General features: G+C 37.5%; 1 protein-coding gene across 1 annotated transcript in view; it reads right to left on the bottom strand.

Moving 5' to 3' along the window:
- Positions 1–23699, bottom strand: part of PTPRQ (protein tyrosine phosphatase receptor type Q) — a 253498-nt gene that overhangs the window by 44315 nt on the left and 185484 nt on the right. The window contains 3 exon segments of the mRNA XM_049881583.1: positions 1348–1476; positions 11144–11243; positions 23403–23476. Of these exon segments, the coding sequence (XP_049737540.1) occupies positions 1348–1476; positions 11144–11243; positions 23403–23476 (303 nt within the window).

The following is a 23699-nucleotide window of genomic DNA, read 5'->3' as shown; positions in this document are numbered from 1 at the left end:
GGGAACAGCCTATATTAGAATACGAACAAAGATAAACATCTAAATGTTAAAGAAAATAAGTTTTCATACACAACAAACCAAATTTCCTTGCAATTTAATGATGACACTGATTCATTTTCATTTTGTAGCATTTAGAAGGACCCTCCTTATCAGATGACACTTCCTACCACAGCAGGTATTGGATACTTTTAGACATAGTGGAAATACACTTGCAAAGCTAATCTATTCAGTAAAGACCAGCTTAGGTAAATGACAATTACAAATGTCTAATTCCTTTTTAAATCCAAGTCCTTTGACACCATATATTTTTAAAAATTAAAAATAATTTTTAAAAGGTCAACAGAGCTGCGCTGCAAGCAATTTGAAACAATTGTGTTGTGCTTATAAACATCATAAACTAGAAATCATAAGAATCTAAAATTTTTAAGATAGACTGATGATAGTTTTCATTAAGCACTGGGTGAAGTATCTCAATAGATAGCCAAAAAAAAACAAACTCGCTGCTGTCGAGTGATTCTGACTCACAGTGACCCTACAGGACACAGTAGAACTGCCCCATAGGGTTTCCAAGGAGTGCCTGGTGGATTCGAACTGCTGACCTTTTGGTTAGCAGCCAAAGCTCTTAACTGTGGTTTCCATCTTAATAGACAGGAGTTTAAAATAGGAGTTTAAATGAAGTTCCAATATTCTGAATAATTTACAATGTTTTAAAAAGATTTAGGATTATTTATTCTTTAAAATTGAGCACTTTACCATTTCCAATACATACTAATGACACACATATTCAGTTTGCGTCTTTCTACTTTTCCTCCTGAAGGTAAATTTTCCTTTGTATTTAATTTTTAAATATTAGGCATTTAAAACAAATGAAGATGTCAATGCATAATCTGGACTTTTTATATCATTTTATACTGAAACAAGGAGCTATAAGAAAGTATTTTGTGAAAATGGTATCAACAATTACTATCAAGTAGTTATAAATTTAATTTATTTAAACCTGCAATAAATGTGTAGACACTTCTGGATAGTTTGATGTAAAAACACTACCGTATGGAAAAATTATTAAACAGTTCAAAAAATTAATGTGTAAAAATACTTGTCTCAGAAATAAAAGCTTTATTGAACATTATAGTGTGAGGCTTATGTTGAACTTGAAATACTGAGAAGATTAAGTGATTCTCTGAATACCAGTGAGAAGTGTGTAGAAGACGGAGGTCACCCTTTGAAAGAAGATCTCTGTGACCTGTGTAAATAGGAGACCCGCAAACACTTCAACAAGCATAGGTCAGAATAGGGTCATGGCTTCTGTCTCTCTGGACCAGTGCTGGACCAGGGGACTGTGCTCACCGTGTTATTCTCTCGTCCTTCAGTTCCAGGTCTGCCACCGTGATGAACTGATCCAGCTTGAATTTAGTGTCGATAATTTCTGCATCCCGAGGAGAGTATGTGCCACCTTCTTTCTGCTTCTGTCGAATCCTAAAACAAGGGTGGTAAACCCAAGAAGGCAATGTCATAGAAAGCGTATGAAATTACATTTAGTATTTCCCTTCCTTCTTCCCTTCCTCCTTCCCCCCCTCCCTTCCTTCCCTCTTTCTTTCTCTTTTAACTAAAGACATTTAGTTAAATAATTTTTGTTGGGTTCACTTTTCTGAATGTGTTGCAAATTCAGTTAAATAATCTTTGTTGGATTCACTTCTCTGAATATGTCGCAAATTTATAGCTACCCAATTATTTTTCCTGCTTTGATTCCATAGAGCCTGTTCTACATTTCTTACATGTTATTTGGTTGAGGTTACGGATTTTATGAAAATTAGTTGATCAAAGCCTGACTCACTGACACATTTAAACTATACAGCAATATAGACTGATGCTATGAGCTTGTTTCTGGCAGTCTCACGGATTGTCATGAAAGGGAAGTATGCCGTAACGGAAATAGCTCAGTGCTACCAACATCAATGCTAAAAAATAATGCTTCATTGTTTTTACATAAATGAAACATTTCTACATACATGAAAACATATAAAAATGCTTTTAAATTGTCTCATTGAATTTTTATAACAATATTTTGATATATGTGATATTATCTTTATCTACAATCAGAAAACTCAGCTTCAAACTAAGAGTCACAAGACTAGCAAAAAATAGAGCGGAAAGTCAAATCAAAGTATTTTTATTTGAAGACTTTACATGCTTATTTCACTATGACATCATACAGTATATTAAAAACTGATATTTATTCTTTCATATTTCAAATATTTACTATTTCTTGTAAGTTAGGTATTGAGGAGGACATAAAAAGTATAAAATGTGGTCTCCCAAGGATATTACTATATAGATAAGAGGCAGGACCTAAATGTAGAAATATCATAAAAGGAGAAAAAAGATTCAATTTACGACTCACAAGACAGTATCCAATTTACAAAATAAATTCTATAAGTAGTTACAACTCTTAGTATTTGTTGTTGTTGTTGTTAGGAGCCATCAAGTCACTTCTGACTAATAGTGACCCTATGTACCACAGAATGAAACACTACCTGGTGGTCCTGTGCCATTCTCATAATCGTTGTTATGCTTGAACCCATTGTTGTAGCCAGTGTCAATGCATCTCATCGAGGGGCTTCCTCTTTTTCTATGACCTTCTACTTTACCAAGCATGATGTCCTTCTCCAGGGACTGATCCCTCCTGATAGCATGTCCAAAGTATGTGAGACAAAGTCTTGCCATTCTCAATTCTAAGGAGCATTCTGGCTGTACTTCTTTCAAGACAGATTTCTTTGTTTCTCTGGCATTCCATGGTATATTCAGTATTATTCAACACCATAAGTCATATGCATAATTCTTCTTCAGTCTTCCTTATTCACTGTCCAGCTTTCGCACGCATATGAGAGGATTAAAAATACCATGGCTTGAGTTAGGGGCACCTTAGTCCTCAAGATGACATCTTTGTTTCTTAACACCTTAAAGAGGTATTTTGCAGCAGATTGCCCAACGCAATACGTTATTTGACTTTATGACTGCTACTTTTATGGGTGTTGACTGTGGGTGCGAGCAAAATGAAATCCTTGACAACTTCGATATTTTATTGATCCAGTTGTATTTTTGTTTTCTTTATATTGAGGTGTAATCCATACGGAACGCTGTAGTCTTTGATCTTCATCAGTAAGTGCTTCAAGGCTGCTTTGCTTTCAGCAAACAAGGTTGTGTCATATGCATATTGCAGGTTGTTAACTACCTTCCTCCAATTCTGATGTTGTGTTCTTCTTCATGTAGACAACCTCTGGGATTATTTCCTCAGTATACAGATTAAATAAGTACGGTGAAAGGATACAATCTCGACACATATCTTTCCTGATTTTAAATCAAGCAGTATCCTATTATTCTGTTTGAATGACTGTCTCTTGGTCTATGTACAGGTTCCACATGAACACAATTAAGTGTTCTGGAATTCCCATTGTTTGCAATGTTATCCATAAATTGTTATGATCCACACAGACGAATGGTTTTCCATAGTCAATAAAGCAAAGGTAAACATTTTCATGGTATTCTCTGCTTTCAGCCAGGATCCATCTGATATTAGCAATGATATCCTTCATTCCCCATCCTCTTCTGAATCCAGCTTGAATTTCTGGCAGTTCCTTATCAATGTAATGCTGCAGTTGTTTTTAAATTATCTTCAGCATAATTTTACTTGCATGTGGTATTAATGATATTGTTGTTGTTAGGTGCCATAGAGTTGGTTCTGACTCACAGCGACCCTATGCATAACTGAATGAAACACTGCCCAGCCCTGAGCCATCCTTACAATCGTTATGCTTGAACTCACTGTTGCAGCCACTATGTCAATCCACCTTGTCGAGGGTCTTCCTCTTTTCTACTGACCCTGTACTCTGCCAAGCACGATGTCCTTCTCCAGAGACTGATCCCTCCTGACAACATGTCCAAAGTATGTAAGATGCAGTCTCACCATCCTTGCTTCTAAGAAGCATTCTGGTTGTACTTCTTCTAGACAGATTTGTTCATTCTTTTGGCCATCTATGGTATTCAACATTCTTTGCCAACACCACAATTCAAAGGCGTCAGTACTTCTTCGGTCTTCCTTATTCATTGTACAGCTTTCACATGCATATGATGCAATTGAAAATACCATGGCTTGGGTCAGGCGCACCTTAGTCTTCAAGGTGACGTCTTTGCTCTTCAACACTTTAAAGAGGTCCTTTGCAGCAGATTCACCTAATGCGATGTGTCATTTGATTTCTTGACTGCTGCTTCCATGGCTGTTGATTGTGGATCCAAGTAAAATGAAATCCTGGACAACTTCAGCCTTTTCTCCGTTTATCAAGATGTTGCTCATTGGTCGAGTTGTGAAGATTTTTGTTCCCTTTGTTTTGAGGTGCAATTCATACTGAAGCCTGTGGTCTTTGATCTTCATTAGTAAGTGCTTCAAGTCCTCTTCACTTTCAGCAAGCGAGGTTGTGTCATCTGCATAATGCAGGTTGTTAATGAGTCTTTCTCCAATCTTGATGCCCCATTCTTCTTCATATAGTCCAGTTTCTCATAGTATTTGTTCAGCATACAGATTGAATAAAAAAAGGGAAAAGAATACAACCCTGACGCACACCTTTCCTGACTTTAAACCCATCAGTATCCCCTTGTTCTGTCTGAACGACTGCCTCTTGATCTATGTAAAGGTTCCTCATGAGCACAATTAAGTGTTCTGGAATTCCCATTCTTCCCAATGTTATCCATAATTTGTTATGATCCACAGTCAAATGCCTTTGCATAGTCAATGAAGCAAAGGTAAACATCCTTCTGGTATTCTCTGCATTCAGCCAGGATCCATTTGACATCAGCAATATCCCTGGTTCCACATCCTCTTCTGAAACAGGCCTGAATTTCTGGCAGTTTCCTGTCGATACACTGCTGCAGCCGTTTTTGAATGATCTTCAGCAAAATTTTGCTTGCGTGTGATATTAATGATATTGTTCTATAATTTCCACATTCGGTTGGATCACCTTTCTTGGAAATAGGCATAAATATGAATCTCTTCCAGTCAGCTGGCCAGGAAGTTGTCTTCCATATTTCTTGGCATAGACGAGTGAGCACCTCCAGTGCTGCATGTTTGTTGAAACATCTCGATTGCTATTCCATCAATCCCTGGAGCCTTGTCTTTCGCCAATGCCTTCAGGGCAGCTTGGACTTCTTCCTTCAGTACCATTGGTTCCTGATCATATCCCATCTCTTGAAATTGTTGAACATCGACTAATTCTTTTTGGTATAATGACTCTGTGTATTCCTTCCTTCTTCTTTTGGAATATTCATTTAATATTTTCCCCATGGAATCTTTCACTATTGCAACTCGAGGCTTGAATTTTTTCTTCAGTTCTTTCAGTTTGAGAAACACCAAGTGTGTTCTTCCCTTTTGGTTTTCCATCTCTAGCTCTTTGTGCATGTCATTATAATACTTTGTCTTCTCAAGATGCCCTTTGAAATCTTCCGTTCAGTTCTTTTACTTCATCAATTCTTCCTTTTGCTTTAGAAGCTCGATGTTCAAGAGCAAGTTTCAGACTCTCCTCTCACATCCATCCTGGTCTTTTCTTTCTTTCCCTGTCTTTTCAATGACCTCTTGCTTTCTTCATGTATGATGTCCTTGATGTCATTCTTCAACTTGTCTGGTCTTCGGTCACTGGTGTTCAATGTGTCAGATCTATTCTTCAGATGGTCTCTAAATTCAGGTGGGATGTACTCAAGGTCATATTTTGGCTCTCATGGACTTGCTCTGATTTTCTTCAGTTTCAGCTTGAACTTGCATATGAGCAATTGATGGACTGTTCCGCAGTCGGCCCCTGGCTTTGTTCTGACTGATGATATCGAGCTTTTCCATCGTCTCTTTCCACAGATGTAGTCAATTTGATTTCTCTGTGTTCCATCTGGTGAGGTCCACGTGTATAGTCACTGTTTATTTTGGTGAAAGAAGGTATTTGCAATGAAGAAGTCATTGGTCTTGCAAAATTCTATCATTTGATCTCCGGCATTGTTTTTATCACCAAGGCCATATTTTCCAAGTACTGATCCTTTTTCTTTCTTTCCAACTTTCACAGTACAATCGCCAGTAATTATTAATGCATCTTGATTGCATGTTCGATCAATTTCAGGCTGCAACAGCTGATAAAAATCTTCTATTTCTTTGTATTTGGCCCTAGTGGTTGGTTATAAATTTGAATAATAGTCGTATTAACTGGTCTTCCTTGTAGGCGTATGGATATTATCCTATCACTGACAGTGTTGTACTTCAGGATAGATCTTGAAACGTTCTTTTTTATGATGAATGCAACACCATTCCTCTTCAAGTTGTCATTCCCAGCATAGTAGACTATATGATCGTCTGATTCGAAATGGCCAATACCAGTCCATTTCAGCTCACTAATGCCTAGGATATTGATGTTTATGCATTCCATTTCATTTTTGACAATTTCCAATTTTCCTAGATTCATACTTCGTATATTCCAGGTTCCAATTATTAGTGGCTGTTTGCAGCTGTTTCTTCTCATTTTGAGTCGTGCCACATCAGTGAATGAAGGTCCCAAAAGCTTTAGTTCATCCACATCATTAAAGTCAACTCTACTTTAAGGAGGGAGCTCTTCCCCAGTCATCTTTTGAGTGCCTTCCAACCTGGGGGGCTCATCTTCCAGCACTATATCAGACAATGTTCTGCTGCTATTCATAAGGTTTTCACTGGCTAATGCTTTTAAGAAGTAGGCTGCCAGGTCCTTCTTCCTAGCCTGTCTTAGCCTGGAAGCTCAGCTGAAACCTGTCCCCTATGGGTGACCCTGCTGGTATCTGAATACTGGTGGCATAGGTTCCAGTAATGATATAGGTCCATAATTTCCGCATTCTGTTGAATCACCTTTCTTTGGAACAGGCATGAATATGGACCTCTTCCATTTGGTTGGCCAGATAGCTGTCTTCCAAATTTCTTGGCACAGATGAGTGAGTGCTTCCAGCATTGCATCTGTTTGTTGAAACATCTCAATTGATATTTCCTCAATTCCTGCAGGCTTGTTTATGCCAATGCTTTCAGTGCAGCTTAAACACCCGTTGCTGTTGAGTCAATTCTGTCTCATAGGAAGCCCTGGTAGGACAGTGGTTAAGAGTTTGGCTGCTAATCAAAAGATCAGCAGTTCAAATCCACCAGCTGTTCTTTGGAAACCCTATAAGGCAGTTCTACTCTGTCCTATAGGGTTGCTATGAATTGCAATCTACTTGAAGGCAACTTTTTTTTTTTTTAGTGCAGCTTAAAATTATTCCTTCAGTAGCATCAGTTCTTATTCATATGCTACCTTCTGAAATGGTTGAACATTGGTCAATTCTTTTTCTTGCAGTGGCTCTGTGTATTCCTTCCATCTTCTTTTGAAGATTTTGAAGTTTCCTGTGTCATTGAATTTTTTGCCCATAGAATCCTTCAGTATTGCCACTTCAAGCTTGAATTTTGCCTTCAGTTCTTTCAATTTGAAAAATACTGAGCGTATTCTTCCCTTTTGGTTTTCTAACTCCACGTTTTTGCACATTTCATTGTAATACTTTCTCTTCTTGAACTGCCCTCTGAAATCTTCTGTTCAGCTCTTTTATTTCATCTTTTCTGTCTTTCACTTTACATTCAAGAGTAAGTTTCTGAGTCTCTTCTGATATCCATTTTGGTCTTTTTTTTATGTCTTTTTAATGACCTTTTGATTTCTTCAAGTATGATGTCCTTCATGTCATCCACAACTCGTCTGGTCTTTGGTCATTAGTGCCCAATGCATGAAATCTATTCTTGAGGTGATCTCTAAGTTCAGGTGTGTTATACTCAAGGTTGTACTTTGGCTCTCGTTGACTTTTAATTTTCTTCAGCTTCAACTTGAACTTGCATATGAGTAACTGATGGTCTGTTTGGCAGTTGGCCTCTGGCCTTGTTCTGACTGATGATATCCAGCTTCTCCATCATCTCTTTCCAGAGATGTAGTCGATTTGATTCCTGTGTATTTCAGCCAACAAGGTCCATGCATATAGTCGCTGCTTATACTGATGAAAAAGGGTATTTCTCATGAATAGGTTGTTGGTTTTGCAAAATTCTATCACTGGATCTCTAGCGTCATTTCTATCAGCAAGGCCATATTTTCCAACTTCTGATCCTTATTTTGTTTCCAACTTTTGCATTCCAATCACCAGTAATTATCAATGCATCTTGATTGCATGTTTAATCAATTTCAGACAGGAGAAGTTGGTAAAAATCTTTGATTTCTTCATCTTTGGCATTCATCATTGGTGTGTATATTTGAAAAACAGTCATATTAACTGGTCTTCCTTGTAGGCATATGGATATTATCCTACCGCTGACACCACTGTACTTCAGGGTAGATCTTGAAATGTTCTTTTTAACAATGAGTGGGACACAGTTCCTCTTCAATTTGTCATTCCCTGCATAGTAGGGAATATGATTGTCTGATTCAAAATGGCCAATACCAGTCCATTTCAGCTCACTAGTGCTTAGGATATTGATCTTAAAACATATCATTTCATTTTTGACAACTTCCAATTTTCCTAGTTTCATACTTTGTACATTCCATGTTCTGATTATGAATGGATGTTTGCAGCTATTTCTTCTAAATTTAAGTTGTGCCACATCAGCCAACAAAGATCCCGAAAGCCTGCCTCCATCCCGATCATTAAGATTGACGCTGCTTTGAGAAGGAAGCTCTTCCCCAGTTGTATTTTGAGTGCCTTCCAACTTGAGGGGCTCATCTTCCATACTATATCAGACAATGTTCTGCTGTTATTTATAAGGTTTTCACTGGCCAGTTTTTTTCAGAAGTAGATTGCTGGGTCCTTCTTTCCAGTCTGTCTTATTCTGGAAGTTCTGCTGAAACCCGCCCACCATGGATGACCCTGCTGGTATTTGATATACCAGTGGTATAACTTCCTGCATCACAACAACATGCAAGCCACTACAGTATGACACAAGGACAGAAGAGTGGTGGATTAGTATTTAGAAGAAGTAAAGAAGTGAAATTTGATTTCGATCTTTTAGGAGGAGAAAGCACATTTCAAGTCAACTGGACAAAAGCAAATTTGCATAAAGTTGCCTAAGGAATATTCAGGTGACAGAGAATAGCCTTGTTTGGCTGGAGAGAAGTGTATTGGAAAGTTGTGGGGAATGAGGGAGAACATTTCTTGCCCACATATGGAGTTCTGACAAGTCAGAGAAGATTTTAGAGCAGGGAAACAATATGAATATGGCTGATGCATGCCCCATAGGGACAAGGCCTTTATCTTACACAACAACAAATCTTTTAAAGTGCCTAGAATAATGACGTTCGCTTATTTTCTGGCTGAATCTGAGAATAGTGTTTAGTATAAGGAGGATATATTTTCTGAAAGCCTTTCAAATTAAACATGGAAATGATGATTTAAGAGATTAAAGATGATACAGATGATACACTGCATTCAGAATACAGGACAACATTCTTCAGTTAAAATAAAAATAGAACGGGGAGACGAGAGGATAGAGAGGGTCCGAAGCTAGCTGAATGGACACGAAAAGAGAGAATAGAGGGAAACAGTATGCTGTCTCATTAGGGGGAGAGGAATTAGGAGTAGCAAGGTGTTTGTAAATTTTTATATGAGAGTCCAACTTGATTTGTAAACTTTCACTTAAAGCACAATATAAATTAAAAAAATAAAAACACAGTCTGGAGTTATTTAGGAAATTAGTAAAATGGTTACTTTTACAAATGTAAGGTTCCTTTAACTTGGCAATCTACCTTGTGAAACCACATTTTTGGGTCATAACAAGTATTTCCCCCAAGGTCCTATAAACAACAGAAGAATCAAGGGGCTGATACCGAGGATTTGAAAATAAACTTGCAAAACTTAATACAGACACGTTGGTAAACTAAATATGAGAAGGGGACCCACCATAGAAAGTAAATTGGACAATTTTAAAGTGCTGTCCTTAGCATAAAACTATCTAAACATTAAAATTTTAATCTGATTAAAATATTTTAAGTTAAAACTACCAGAGCTATAAAGTATTCAAAAAATGTAGATCTAGCAGCTCTGCTTTTGGTTATCATTTTATTGTCTCTCAGCTCCAAATTCACCCTTCTTTGCCCAATTTTGTGACACTAAAACTTGATCCTATAACACTTCCCCTTTGTCATGTGGCCGAATGTGAAGCTTCATCAACAGAGGGCACTACAGTGACCTATGGAGCCCTGGCAGCGCAGTGGTTAAGAGCTCTGCTGCTAACCATAAAAGTTGTGAGTTCAAATCCAAACTGTCCACTCCTTGGAAACTCTGTGGGGCAGTTCTACTCTGTCCTATAGGGTCGCTATGAGGCAGAATCGACTTGATGGCAATGGGTAATGGGTAGAGTGACCCTGCTAGACAATAGGGACAGGGCAAGAATCCCTTCTAGATTCCATATTATTCATTATGGCAGCACAGCATGCCACGTGGATGAGCTCTAGTTGCCTCTTAAGTGCATGTTCTCCATACTGGTATGATTCCAAGCAACAACAGCCCACTCACACTATCCAGCAAGGGTGGGCTGTTTCTAAATACCAATTCCAGGCTGCCTACACCCTCCTTTGCTGTTGTTGTGGGCCATGGAGTCAACTGTGACTCCTAGTGATCCTACAGGACAGAGTAGAACTGCTCCAAAGGGTTTCCTAGGCTATAATCTTTATAGGAGCAGATTGTCAGGTCTTTTCTCTCACAGGGCGGATGGTGGGTTCAAACCATCGACCTTTCTATCCCCAGCTCTCTGTTACATTTCCTCACCTACCGGTAGGTTGTGTTTTCCTGTAATGGTCATTCCATGTCAGACTTGGGGGTAGGATTCTTCTTATTATTTATTGTCTTTTATTAACCTCTCTCTCTCTCTCAGCCTGGGCGGGGCGGGTAGCTGCTTTGTTTCACTTCCTACTTCTCAATCCCTTAAAGTTCTTTCACCTTCTTCAGTAGTCAACCATTTCTACTAGTTAACAATTTTTTTACATTCAATTTTCCACATTCAATAACTGTGTGGTTTCTGTCTCCTGATTGGACCCTGACTGGTATAATGCCCATAAAGCCTTCTAGAAATGTGAGCACAAATAATTCTTACCTGGCAAATGCAAAAATTGCTGTTCCAAGAAGAATTATTGAAAGGATACACAAAGTGACTGAAAGAATGATTTCTACAGTTCTTTCTGAAAGTCCTTCACCTGGAACAGAAGATGGGTAACATTAATATTAAATATTAAATTATGGAATATTATCTTGAATCTCAAAATATAGAAAAGTATTTTCTTGGCATGTTGCTTGAGAGTGCTAATAAGATATACAAATTTGCTTGTTCCTTTCTTCTCGTAGATTTCCCAACTTTGGTTCTTAGCTCTTGGTCTTTTTTCTATTTACACTCAATCACCTGGGGAGCCCATCCAGTCTTACAGCTTTAATTATGGTGTGTGTAATAAAAAAAAAAAAAAAAAAAAAAAAAAATTTTTTTTTTTTTTTTTAATGATGTCTACTTAATTTATATCCAATTGCTTCCTAAACATCTTTATTTAAAAGTCTAATTAAATCTCAAAATCAGTACTTCTGAAGCTGAACTCTTATACTTCTCTCCCTTCAACTGCATACTTTCACTTTTCAGTTGATGGCAAACCCATTATTCCAGTTGCTCAAGCCAAAAACCATGGAGTCATAGTTGACTCTCTATTTCTCATAGACCAGTTTCAAATTCTGTGGGGAAATACTTTGGCCCTACTTTCAAAATGTATACACTTCTCACTAAACAAAATCAGGGCACCTTGAAGAAATGGTAATTCAAGTTTGAGAGTTGTTGTTGTGTGCCATCTTGCTGATTCCAAATCATAGCAACCCTATAGGACAGGGTGGAACTGCTCCATCGAGTTTCTAAGGAACAGCTGGTAGATTAGAACTGCCAATCTCTTAGTTTGAAAGTAGGGAACAAAATGAATGTGAGACATCTTATGGTGCTAGAAAGCCATCAAAGACTAATGATGTGAAAAGAACATTGGATCATTTGAAAGGGCTCCTACAGGCCAAAAAGAGAACAATTTACATATTATAATGAATAAAAATAGAAATTGATTGAAACACACTGAATATATAAAAATCTATGAGTTCTAATGTTATTCAATACAAGATAAATTAAGAATAAACAAAAATAATACTCATGTGTAAACACGAGTTATCCCTAACCTCCCATCTCTTTTCTCTAAAAATTTTTAATTAAAGGGAGAAAATGAAGGGTTTTTCCTGGGTTTCTCATATAAATTATATTTAAGGATTAAACAAATAGCCTTAGCTAAGGAGATAAAGCTCTGGACCAATAAGCAACATCATGATAAACTGAGAAAAGACAGAAATTGTCAAGGATTTCATTTTACTTGGATCCATAATCAATGCCCATGGAAGCAGCAGTCCAGATATCAAACCATGTATTGTTTTGTTCTGTTGTACACAGGGTCGCTATGAGTCAGAACCAACTCAACGCCACCTAACAACAACAACAGCATAATTCACTTTTTTATTATGCTTACTGTTTTCACGTCTGTCCTCCTCTCTACAATGTAAGTGCCCCTAGGACAGGGATCTTTGTTTTATTTGATAGATTGTATTCCATTTTCTGAGAATATCACCAGGCACTTAGTAAATGCTCAATAAATATTTACTAGATTTAATAATAAATACAAAATATTGACTTTGAAATAGATATTAAAAAATTTCAGATTGAAAACCATGCAGTGAACCAAATAAACATACACAAATTATTAAATGTTTATTGTAGACACAATGATTAATTATAATTGTAGCCAATTTTAAGTTACATAATAAATAATTTTACTGTAAAAGATATTACACTCAATTGACAAATAAAATAGGTTAGCTATATGTAAAAATCCCTGTTGTTGTTAGGTGCTGTGGAGTCGGATCTGACTCATAATGACCCTATGTACAATAGAACAAAACACTGCCTGGTCTTGAGCCATCCTCACAATCATTATGCTTGAGCCCATTGTTGCAGCCACTGTGTCAATCCATCTTGTTGAGGTCTTCCACTTTTTCATTGACCCTCTACCAAGCATGATGTCCTTCTCCAGGGTCTGGTCCCTCCTGACAACATGCCCAAAGCATGTGAGATGTAATCTTGCCATCCTTGCCTCTAAGGAGCATTCTGGTTGTACTTCCTCCAAAACAGATTTGTTTGTTCCTTTGGCAGTCCATGGTATATTCAATATCCTTCATCAATACCACAATTCAAAGGCATCAATCTTTTTTCGGTCTTCTTTAGTCATCATCCAGCTTTCACATGTATATGAGGCAACTGAAAACACCATGGCTTGAGTCAGATGCACCTTAGTCTTCAAGGTAACATCCTTGCTTTTTAACACTTTAAAGAGATTTTTTGTAGCAGATTTGCCCAATGCAATGTGTCTTTTGATTTCCCGACTGCTGCTTCCATGGTTGTTGATTGTGGATCCAAGTAAAATGAAATCCTTGACAACTTCAATATTTTCTCCATTTATCATGATGTTGCTTACTGGTTCCAGTTTTGAGGATTTTTGTTTTCTCTATGTTGAGGTGTAATCCATACTGAAGGCTGTGGTCTTTGGTCTTCATCAGTAAGTGCTTCAAGTCCTCTTCACTTTCAGCAAGCAAGGTTGTGTCATCTGCATAACACAGGTTGTTAATGAGTCTTCCTCCAATCCTGATGCCCCGTTCTCCTTCATATAGTCCAGCTTCTCGGATTATTTGCTCAGCGGATAGATTAAATAGGTATGGTGAAAGAATACAACCCTAACACACACCTTAACTGACTTTAAGCCATGCAGCACCCCCTTGTTCTGTTTGAATGACTGCCTCTTGATCCATGTACAGGTTCCTCATGAGCACAATTAAGCATTCTGGAATTCCCATTCTTTGCAGTGTTATCCATAATCTGTTATGATCCACACAGTGAAACACCTTTGCATAGTCAATAAAACATATGGAAACATGTTTCTGGCATTCTTTGCCTTCAGCCAGGATCCATCTGATATCAGCAATGATATCCCTGGTTCCACATCCTCTTCTGAATCCAGCCAGAATTTCTGGCAGTTCCCTGTTGATATACTGCTGCAGCTGCTGTTGAATGATCTTCAGCAAAATTTTACTTGCATGTGATATCAATGACATTGTTTGATAATTTCCGCATTCAATTGCATCACCTTTCTTGGAAATAGGCATAAATAGGGATCTCTTCTAGTTGGTTGGCTAGGTAGCTGTCTTCCAAATTTCTTGGCATAGACAAGTGAGCACCTCTAGCGCTGCATCTGTTTGTTCAAACATCTCAAATGATAAATTCCTAGAGCCTTGTTTTTTGCCAATGCCTTCAGTGAAGCTTGGACCTCTTCCTTTGGTGCCATCAGTTCCTAATCAGATGCTACCTCTTGAAACTGTAAAAGTCCCTAGGGGGTGCAAATGTTTTATGCTTGTCTGCTAACCAAATTTTGGTGATTCAAACCTACCCAACAGCATCATGGAAGAAAGGCCTGGCGATCTGCTTCCATCAAGATTATAGGGTAAAAAAAAAAAAAAAACCTATGGAGCAGTTCTACTCTATAACACACAGGGTCTCCATGAGTTGCAATTGATTCCATGGCAACTAACAACAAAAACAACAGCTATCTATAAAGTATGCAGGGACTAATTTTTCCTCTTTGTTCCCTGGATTCATGCTTACAAAATGTTACCAAATATAAAGGAGTTTCTGTGGCTCTTCTGGATTTACATTTCAATGGACACTGAATCTTAAATAGTCATCTGAGCTTTCTGGTCCTCTAGAATCTCCAGGTAAAATGAGGCAATACTAACGCAGCACGTGGCTCATTAAGAATTTTAGATACACCTTTTCTATACTTGAAAATATAAATGGTTTGTTTTATGATTTTTCACATGCTGAATCTAATCGGGCATGCTTGAGAAAGGAAGCATGAAGTCAAATGAACAATCGTCTTTATCAGGTAATATTGAATCACTGGACCTAGGAACTCAGCTGGAAAAAATGTTTTCACAGACCACAATTTTTTTTTTTCCAGATAAAATTACATTTCAAAGCTCTGGCCAAGTGAAATGAGGAAATGACATATAATATATTAATAAACAATATGTAATCCTTTGGGCACATGTATTACAAAAGTACCACTAGGAAAGGACTAAATGTACCCTGTCAAGTATGCTTGCTGATTCACTGCTGTGCAGATACCCACAGAGCGTTCCCAGGACAAAATAAAGTCACTTCTCCAAATCCTTTCATAGAAAATGGAATTCTTTCACTTGAAAGTATAAACATGATTCTTCTGGTAATAGACAGAACCCATTTCCTGACTAGACTTAAAGTCCTGTGACAGGTCAAACCAAATCGTGTTTTGTTTGCACAAGAAAATGTGCTACTGTAATTAAGCAAATCATAATTACAAAGCACTAGCTAATCTTTTTACGTGTTACCTTTCTAATGAAATATTTGTTATTCAAACTCTGCATATGGATCCTACGTTGAAGCTACTTTTATATCTCCAAGAAGAAGCTTGAATTAAATGAGAAATAAAGCTCAGAGTACAATGTCTGGCTCCTGATACAGTACATACTAAGAGAAAGACATTCTTATTTTTATACCTAAAAGAAACAAGTTCTTACAACAGGACTACAGAATATGGAGGTCTTTTTCTCATTTGGCCCAGTGTTAGTTCACCTGGAATATTCAAACACTACACAGCAGATTTATTAAAAGTTTCTCAACTGGCTAATCCAAGAAAAATAAAATACTCTTAGCAGGATGTCATTTTTACCCACTGGATTGGCAAACTTGAAAAACTAGATAATAAACAGCATTTGCCAGAGTGGGAGAAAAAGGCACACTAATCCATTGTTTAAACAAAAGGAATTATTGAAACCATGCATAAAAATGAAGCATGCTCATTTGTAAATGTTAACCTCATTAAGCTAAGACGAGAAGGCAAAACAAGTGTGCAGTTAGAAACAATTTTAAAAAACTGAGATGAGAAAAAGTTACAGCAAGAGGATAGGAAGTCTGTGGGAGCCAAAATGTTACCAACAGTCATGAAAATGAAAGCTACTTGGGCAATGAACACTTTCCGTGCACTGGGGCACAGTGGTTACGAGCACAGCACTGACCGGAGTCACGTGCCTGGGTCTGAAAGCTAGTGCTACAACGTTCTAACTCTGTCGTGGTGATTAAGAGCTACGGCTGCTAACCAAAAGATGGGCAGTTCAAATCCACCAGGCCCTCCTTGAGAACCCTAGGGGGCAGTTCTACTCTGTCCTATAGAGTCGCTATGAGTTGGAATCAACTCCACAGCAACAGGTTTGGCTTTGGTTTAGTCTTGGGCAAGTTGCTTAAAGACCCACCACTTCAGATTTCTTAACAGCAAATTGGAGATATTTATAAATAAGAGGTCATGTTATAAGGTTGTGGTGAAGAATACATGAGCTAATACATAAAAAAACTTAAAAGACTTGGCACACAATTAACAATGTTAACTGTCTTTATTCATAAATATTTCATATTCATTCATCTGATTTAATCTCCCAGTGAGTTTATGAGGTAGATACTATTGTTTCATTTTAGAAACAAGATTTCATTAAATAAAATAACTTAAGTAACTAACCCAAGGTCACACAAATTCAATATACGTTAAAACCACCTGAAAATGTCGGACTGCAAAGTTTCTAAGGTTCACCATCTCATTGCCACTGCCTCAATAAAATAATAAAATATCCCTCTATTCCTCTGATGCCTTTGAGGAAGTGGTCCTTTTGCTGAAAACTATGTATATTGACTCCCTATTTCAGTTTCTAAGCAAGCATGTTGGAACTTTCCATTATTAGCATCGTAATTAAATGAGAAGTGTTATGACAAAAGAAAACAATCACAGAGTGCTTTGCCATGGGGTTTAAGGTTTCATCTTGTTCAAATTTAATGAGAGCCCTGTAAGGTGCAGAAAGGGACGTCTGGTTTTTAAATCACAGCAATCCTCTATAATTAAACCTCTTAATCAAAACATCGCCTACAAGCAGCTTCCATAAACTGAAGTGCCAAAGGACGGTTTTTAAAAAAGAGTTTTAAGAGGGATACTTGTGAGTTTTGCTAATAAAAATGTTAATGCTCAATCCTGAGTGAAAACAGAATCAAATAAATTATAAGTATCTGTTTAGGATTAAAATGGCGTATGTCATTTCCCATGTTTATTCCTACAGGCATAAAGATGTTCCTAAACGCAAACTGCTCTTCCACAGGCACATCCCTACCCAGCAAAGCTCTGGCTGCCCCACTCGCATGCTAGCCCTTTATCTAAACTGAAAGCTTTTGGCACTTCAGTTAACGGTGATCTTTTCTCCCTGAGTTTAACTTCCAAATGTTGATATCTATGAGAGGAACAACTACCAAAATGATGTTTTGGAAGTATGTGCCCTACACTGACTCGGAAATATAGACTTTCAAAAGCCTTTAAATCCTGAAGTTTTTATTGACAGGCAACTCAGCTTGGAGCTCATTGCCTGTGGTGTCCAAAATACCAGTGAATGAATGTTTATCCACTTATGGCTTGATGACCTAGATGAGACCTAAACGTCTCTCATTGAAGTCTGGGATCAAATACACACATAAGTCTTCAGCAGGCCTTCTAGGAATGTTGGGGGCTGCTGACCTGCTGTAAATGGTATAACACATTTCAACATATGACACATTTAGGAGAACAAGGGACTTGAGCCTCCTTTACCATCTTCTAATTGACACTAGGGATATTATATTAACCCACTCTTTTTATTATTTGCTTGCCCTCATTCTTATAACCATGAAACAATTCTTGCCATTGCTCTGCTTATAGAAATGGTCTACTTTATTTCCTTTTTGAGTTCTTCAACTGTATCTTACTCGGCAATGTTCTTTTTTTCAACAATTTTTTTGACTCTATGGTCTTCTATCAATGTCAAATCATGGACCAGAACCATTTCTGGAGGGTGCTCTTTGGAGACTCTAATCTGATCTCCACAGAACCACAACACCCAACATACAGGTAAAAAACTGCCGTGATGACAGAATTTGAGAGTGTTAAATTCATTATCTAGCAAAATATCTGGTCACTCTGTTGACTGTTGATAAGTTCTGCTCCAATGGTGCACTCCATACTCCAAATCAGAGCATCCCATTTCACCACAACTAAGGGTTGTGCCCGTGGTAATTTTTCCCACTTACACCTGCCACTGTTGTACTATTTGTAAACGACTGTCTAGCAGAACTCTAGGTGGCCAATCCAGAATAAGCATTGCAGGGCAAAAGCCAATTATGAAGCTGCTATCTATCAACAGAGAGCCTTTGGAAGACCATTCTTAGGAGGAGTCTAAAAGACTCTCCTTATGTCACTGGTCTACAAATAATATGCTGAACTCTGAGAACTTTGATAATGATACGTCACTACCTTTAATAATCCAATGGCTTTCCATCTATTCTGTCCACAGTGTATGTTTTACCAGTCCCCCCTTCCCTAACCTTGGCAGGATACTGTGTTCTGCTCACCACCGTATATCTTACACTTGCTCTAGAGTCCCGTTGTCACCAGGACACACAAATGTTAGTAACAGAACAACTGGGGGGAGGGGGACAGTTATGGTTCCAAAGAAGGGGCCAGAAAATTGACTGTGTATTTCTACTACATTCCAGAATTGGTTATTTTATTCCACTACCTTGATTGTGAGAGGAAGGAAGCAAGAGATCATTGCTGAGAAGTACCTCAAGACTATTTAAGACCAAGGTGAGGCATAAGTCCCATCCTTGGCCAGAGAAAAGCTGTTTGGCAGAATCTAAAGAATCTTGTAAGTCTCTCTTCTCTGGACTTGTACAACAATTCATCCTCAAGGAGTTTCTCTAGCCTCTTTGATTGTTCCTACTCCCTCTCTTTGTCTGCTCTTCTTCCTCTTACCACTACAAAAACTCCTGAAAGTCTCCTCAATCAATATTCCTACCTTGATTCCCCTGTCATCTCCTCTCTTCTCTTCTGCTCTTTCTTTTCTTCGTGATCACATTAACAATCATTAACTTTGTGCCCATGATTCCCAATTTTACATGTATTTTCAACTTTTTTTTAATGCTTTAGTTTAGAGAGGTTTCTTATAGTCTACATGTAATCTGCATATCGGTATCCTCTTAGCACCTTTGAAATGCCCCAGACTGAACTCATGGTCTTCTACTCAAGGTTGCTCCTCTTCTTAATTTCATGTCCTTCCTACCTCATGTAATTCAGGCATGGAATTCTTTGCTACTAAATGAAGATATAATGACTAGAAAGATCAAAATATGAAAAATACAATGTGCTTAAATACAGAGTGATATTTCCTTCATTATTAAGTATTCCAGATTTTGTTTTATTTCCCAAAGACTTAACAAAGAAAGCCTGCACCGTGTATTTGCAGACAGTGGTTGATTTTAATTCATTTACAAATTATTTATTTAGAAGTTATTCAATATATTTTGTTGGAAGAGCTAGAAAATTCCCACTGTTTGTCCACTCGGGAGGGACATAACATACAACACAATAACAATATCTCTTTCTAAAACACTGCTCTTACAAGCTATATTTCCCCTGAGCTATCTGCCCTGTCTATAACGTCTCCTATGTTCCATCAGTGAGCGTACCAGGATTAGCTACAGCAATGACTTCTGAATTCTATAAACTAGAGGTTCCAGAAATTTAACTGTGCTCAATTGACAGTGCTCATGCAGAAGCTATACACAGACCAAGAGGCAGTTGTTGGAACAGAACAAGAGGATACTGCATGGTTTAAAATCAGGAAAGATGTGACTCAGGGTTGTATCCTTTCACCACACTTATTCAATCTGTATTCTGAGCAAACAATCTGAGAAGCTGGACACATGAAGAAGAATGTGGCTTCAGTATTGGAGGAAAATTCATTGCAATATGCAGATGACACAACTTTGCTTACTGAAAGTGAAGAGGACTTGAAGCACTTACTGGTGAAGATCAAAAACTATAGCCTTCAGTATGTCTTACACCTCAACATAAAGAAAACAAAAATCCTCACAAATGGACCAATAAGCAACATCATGATAAACAGAGAAAATACTGAAGTTGTCAGGTATTTCATTTTACTTGGATCCACAATCAACGCCCAATGGAAGCAGCAGTCACGATATCAAACAACGTACTGCATTGGGCAAATCTGCTGCAAAAGACCTCTTGAAAGTTTTAAAAAGCAAAGATGTCACTTTGAGGACTAAGGTGTGCCTGATACAAGCCATGGTATATCATTTGCCTCATATGCATATGAAAGCTAGACAATGAATAAGGAAGACAAAAGAAGAATTGATGTATTCGAATTATGGTATAGGCAAAGAATACTGAATATACCATGTACTGCTAGAAGAACGAACAAATCTGTCTTGGAAGAAGTACAGCCAGAATGCTCCTTAGAAGGGAGGATGGTGAGACATCATCTCACGTACTTTGGACATGTTATCAGGAGGAACCAGTTCCTGGAGAAGGACATCAGGCTTGGTAAAGTAAAGGGTCAGCAAAGAATAGATGGCCCTCAGGAAATGGATTAACACAGTGGCTGCAACAATGGCTCAAACAGTAACGACTGTGAGGATGGCGCAGGACCTGGCAGCGTTTCATTGTTACACATAAGATCACTACGAGTCAGAACCAACTCAGTGGCACCTAACAACAACATAACCTATAGGAAATTATGTTCATGATAAGAAGACATTTACTGTGCTGTGATGGACTCATTTATCAATGGAGACAACCCTCTATATAATTTCAAAACCAGAAGTCTGATCAGCCATTTATAAAATGATTAATTTATTGGGTAAAATTAATCAAGCCAACAACTGTTATGGAATTAAATGGTTTAGCCAAAGCAGTTTATATGTTATTCCTCCATAAACATCTATGTGGCAAACTAAGTGCCCCAATTTCATTTCTTTTAAGTACATAGTTGCCTTCAATAAATAAATGTTGCAGAGGTTGATATTTTGAACGATTAATATTTTCACAACCTGACAAGAATTTCTTATTGGAAAAGAGAAAACAATCTATCCTCTTCAAGCCACAACTAACCCTGAAATTTACAGTGTTCAAGATAGTCTACGGATCTGAATAACACAGAGATTTCTCACATTCTCAGGTGGCTTCCCAGAGATACGCTGTCCATATGTTTCCTTTTCAAAGGTACTGCAGATGAGTAAATTGTAGGTTTTGAGGATTTAGTACAGGGGAAATAGGAAGTTGTGATTTACTCCATAAAATCCTAGGGAAATAATTTCTCCTAAGTAAATAAAATATTTTTAAAACATTACAATCTATCTAAAAAGAAGCTATCAAACATTGAAATTTTTACTAATCATTAAATATAAATAAACGTTATTTTATTTAAACTTTTCAGCTACCCTTTAAAATAGATACTATCATCAAAATTTCCAAATAAGAAAACAGAGGTTTGTAGGAATTGAATTACTTTCTCAAGAGGCAGAGGCAGGATTTGAATCCAGGCCTAAAGCCTGTATTTAGATTGCAGTGTTTCTGGAATCCTGTGTAGAATCCTGGCCCAGTCTCTTAGTTATTTCAGCAGTTTGTATGTTGGTTTCCTCATCTGTAAAATGGAGCTAATATCATCACCTAATGCAAGGTTTCTCAACCTCAGCACTACTGACATTTTGGGCTAGAAAATTCTTTGCTGTGGTGGTTGTCCATTGCATCGTAGGTTTGTACCAATGTATGGAACTGCTGAGAGAAGGTTTGTAATTACTGTTGTGCCTCACAATGATATTTGTCCTCATGCAGTATGTAGCCTATAAAGGCAGTGAATATGACTGTGAATAGTCAGCATCATTCTTGGCCCCTGCCCTCTAGATACCAGCAGAAACCTCCCTGACCACAGTTGTGACAAGGAAAAATGGCCTCAGACATTGCCAAATGCCTCTGGGGGATAAAATCACCCAGTTGAGACCAGTGACCTAACTTAAAGGATAGTTGTTAAGAGTTCATCAGTTAATGCATGCAAGGAGCCTAGAAATATTCCTGGCACAGATTATTTAATGTTAGATATGTTGATGATAATATGATCATGATGGTGAAATACACATGCACATGACTAAATTGTATTTTTATTCTATTCAGGCCTGATGGGATGGGTAAAATTAAAGTTCACGAAAGAGTTGATTAGAAAGAAAACTACATTAAAGAAGATTACTCAGCTTCTAGTTTTCAGGATTATTTTGGGGAAATCACCCTAAGACTTTAATGTCGCTAAGACTTTTTCTTTTTTTACACCACAACATAAAGAAAACAAAAATTCTCACAACTGGACCAATAAGCAACATCTTGATAAATGGAGAAAATACTGACGTTGTCAAGGATTTCTTTACTTGGATTCATAATCAACACCCATGGAAGCAGCACTCAAGAAATCAAATGACACATCACATTGGGCAAATCTGCTGTAAAAGACCTCTTTAAAGTGTTAAAAAGCAAAGATGTCACCTAGAAGGCTAAGGAGTGAATGACCCAAGCCATGGTATTTTCAATCGCCTCATATGGATGTGAAAGCTGGACAATGAATAAGGAAGACCAAGGAAGAACTGACGCCTTTGAATTGTGGTGTTGGTGAAGAATATGGACTGCCAAAAGAAGGAACAAATCTGTCTTGGAAGAAAAACAGCCAGAATGCTCCTTAGAAGCAAGGGTGGCGAGACTACTTCTTGCATACTTTGGACATGTTGTCAGGAGAGATCAGCTCCTGGAGAAGGACATCATGCTTGGTAAAGTAGAGGCTCAACAAGAAAGAGGAAGACCCTCAATGAGGTGGATTGACACTGGCTGCAACATGGGCTCAAGCAAAACAACGATCATGAGAATGGCGCAGGACTGGGCAGTGTTTCATTCCATTGTACATAGGGTCGCTATGAGTCGGAAACAACTCGATGGCACCTAACAACAACAACAGCAAAGACTTTTACTCCTTTTTTCAGATAAAAATGTTTCACATTTAAGATTCCATATTAAAGCAGGCAAACAAATATTTATTTTAATGTTAGTACATATCAGCACAAAACCAATACCATGAAAAAATCTGTGTTCAGATTTGAATGGAAAAGACACCCATCTTTTAAAAAAATATTACAAATACTAGTTTTTCCATAGTCAGGCCAAATAACTTTGAAATGAATTTGTACTTGAGAACCTTCAGACATGGATTAATACGTTTAATAATAAATGTTCTGACTACAGTTAACATTTTGAGATTCTAAATTAAATTAAACCACTAATATGTCTTACCTAAAGTCTTCACAGGATCAGAGTAATCAGAGTCAGTAAATTGTCCCATGACATTTGTGGCTCGAAATTTAAACCTGTAAAATAAAGAAAATTAAAACCCAACAATTTGCATGCTATATGACTTTTTTCTATGAATAATTTAACAAATAATTATGAAAAGTACTTTTTGTTCAAGAGGAAATGAATTTATAAAATGGTAACTTTGAATTAGATCACTTTCATGACAAATGTATATCTCTACATGAGATGAGTAATTATCCTGCAAATAAACCTCCTCAATTTGATGGGGCAATGACA

Source organism: Elephas maximus, chromosome 4 (assembly GCF_024166365.1).
Source record: "Elephas maximus indicus isolate mEleMax1 chromosome 4, mEleMax1 primary haplotype, whole genome shotgun sequence".
Classification (NCBI taxonomy): domain Eukaryota; kingdom Metazoa; phylum Chordata; class Mammalia; order Proboscidea; family Elephantidae; genus Elephas; species Elephas maximus.
The sequence above is the reverse complement of the archived record's forward strand: the minus strand, read 5'-3'. Positions and strand labels throughout refer to the sequence as shown.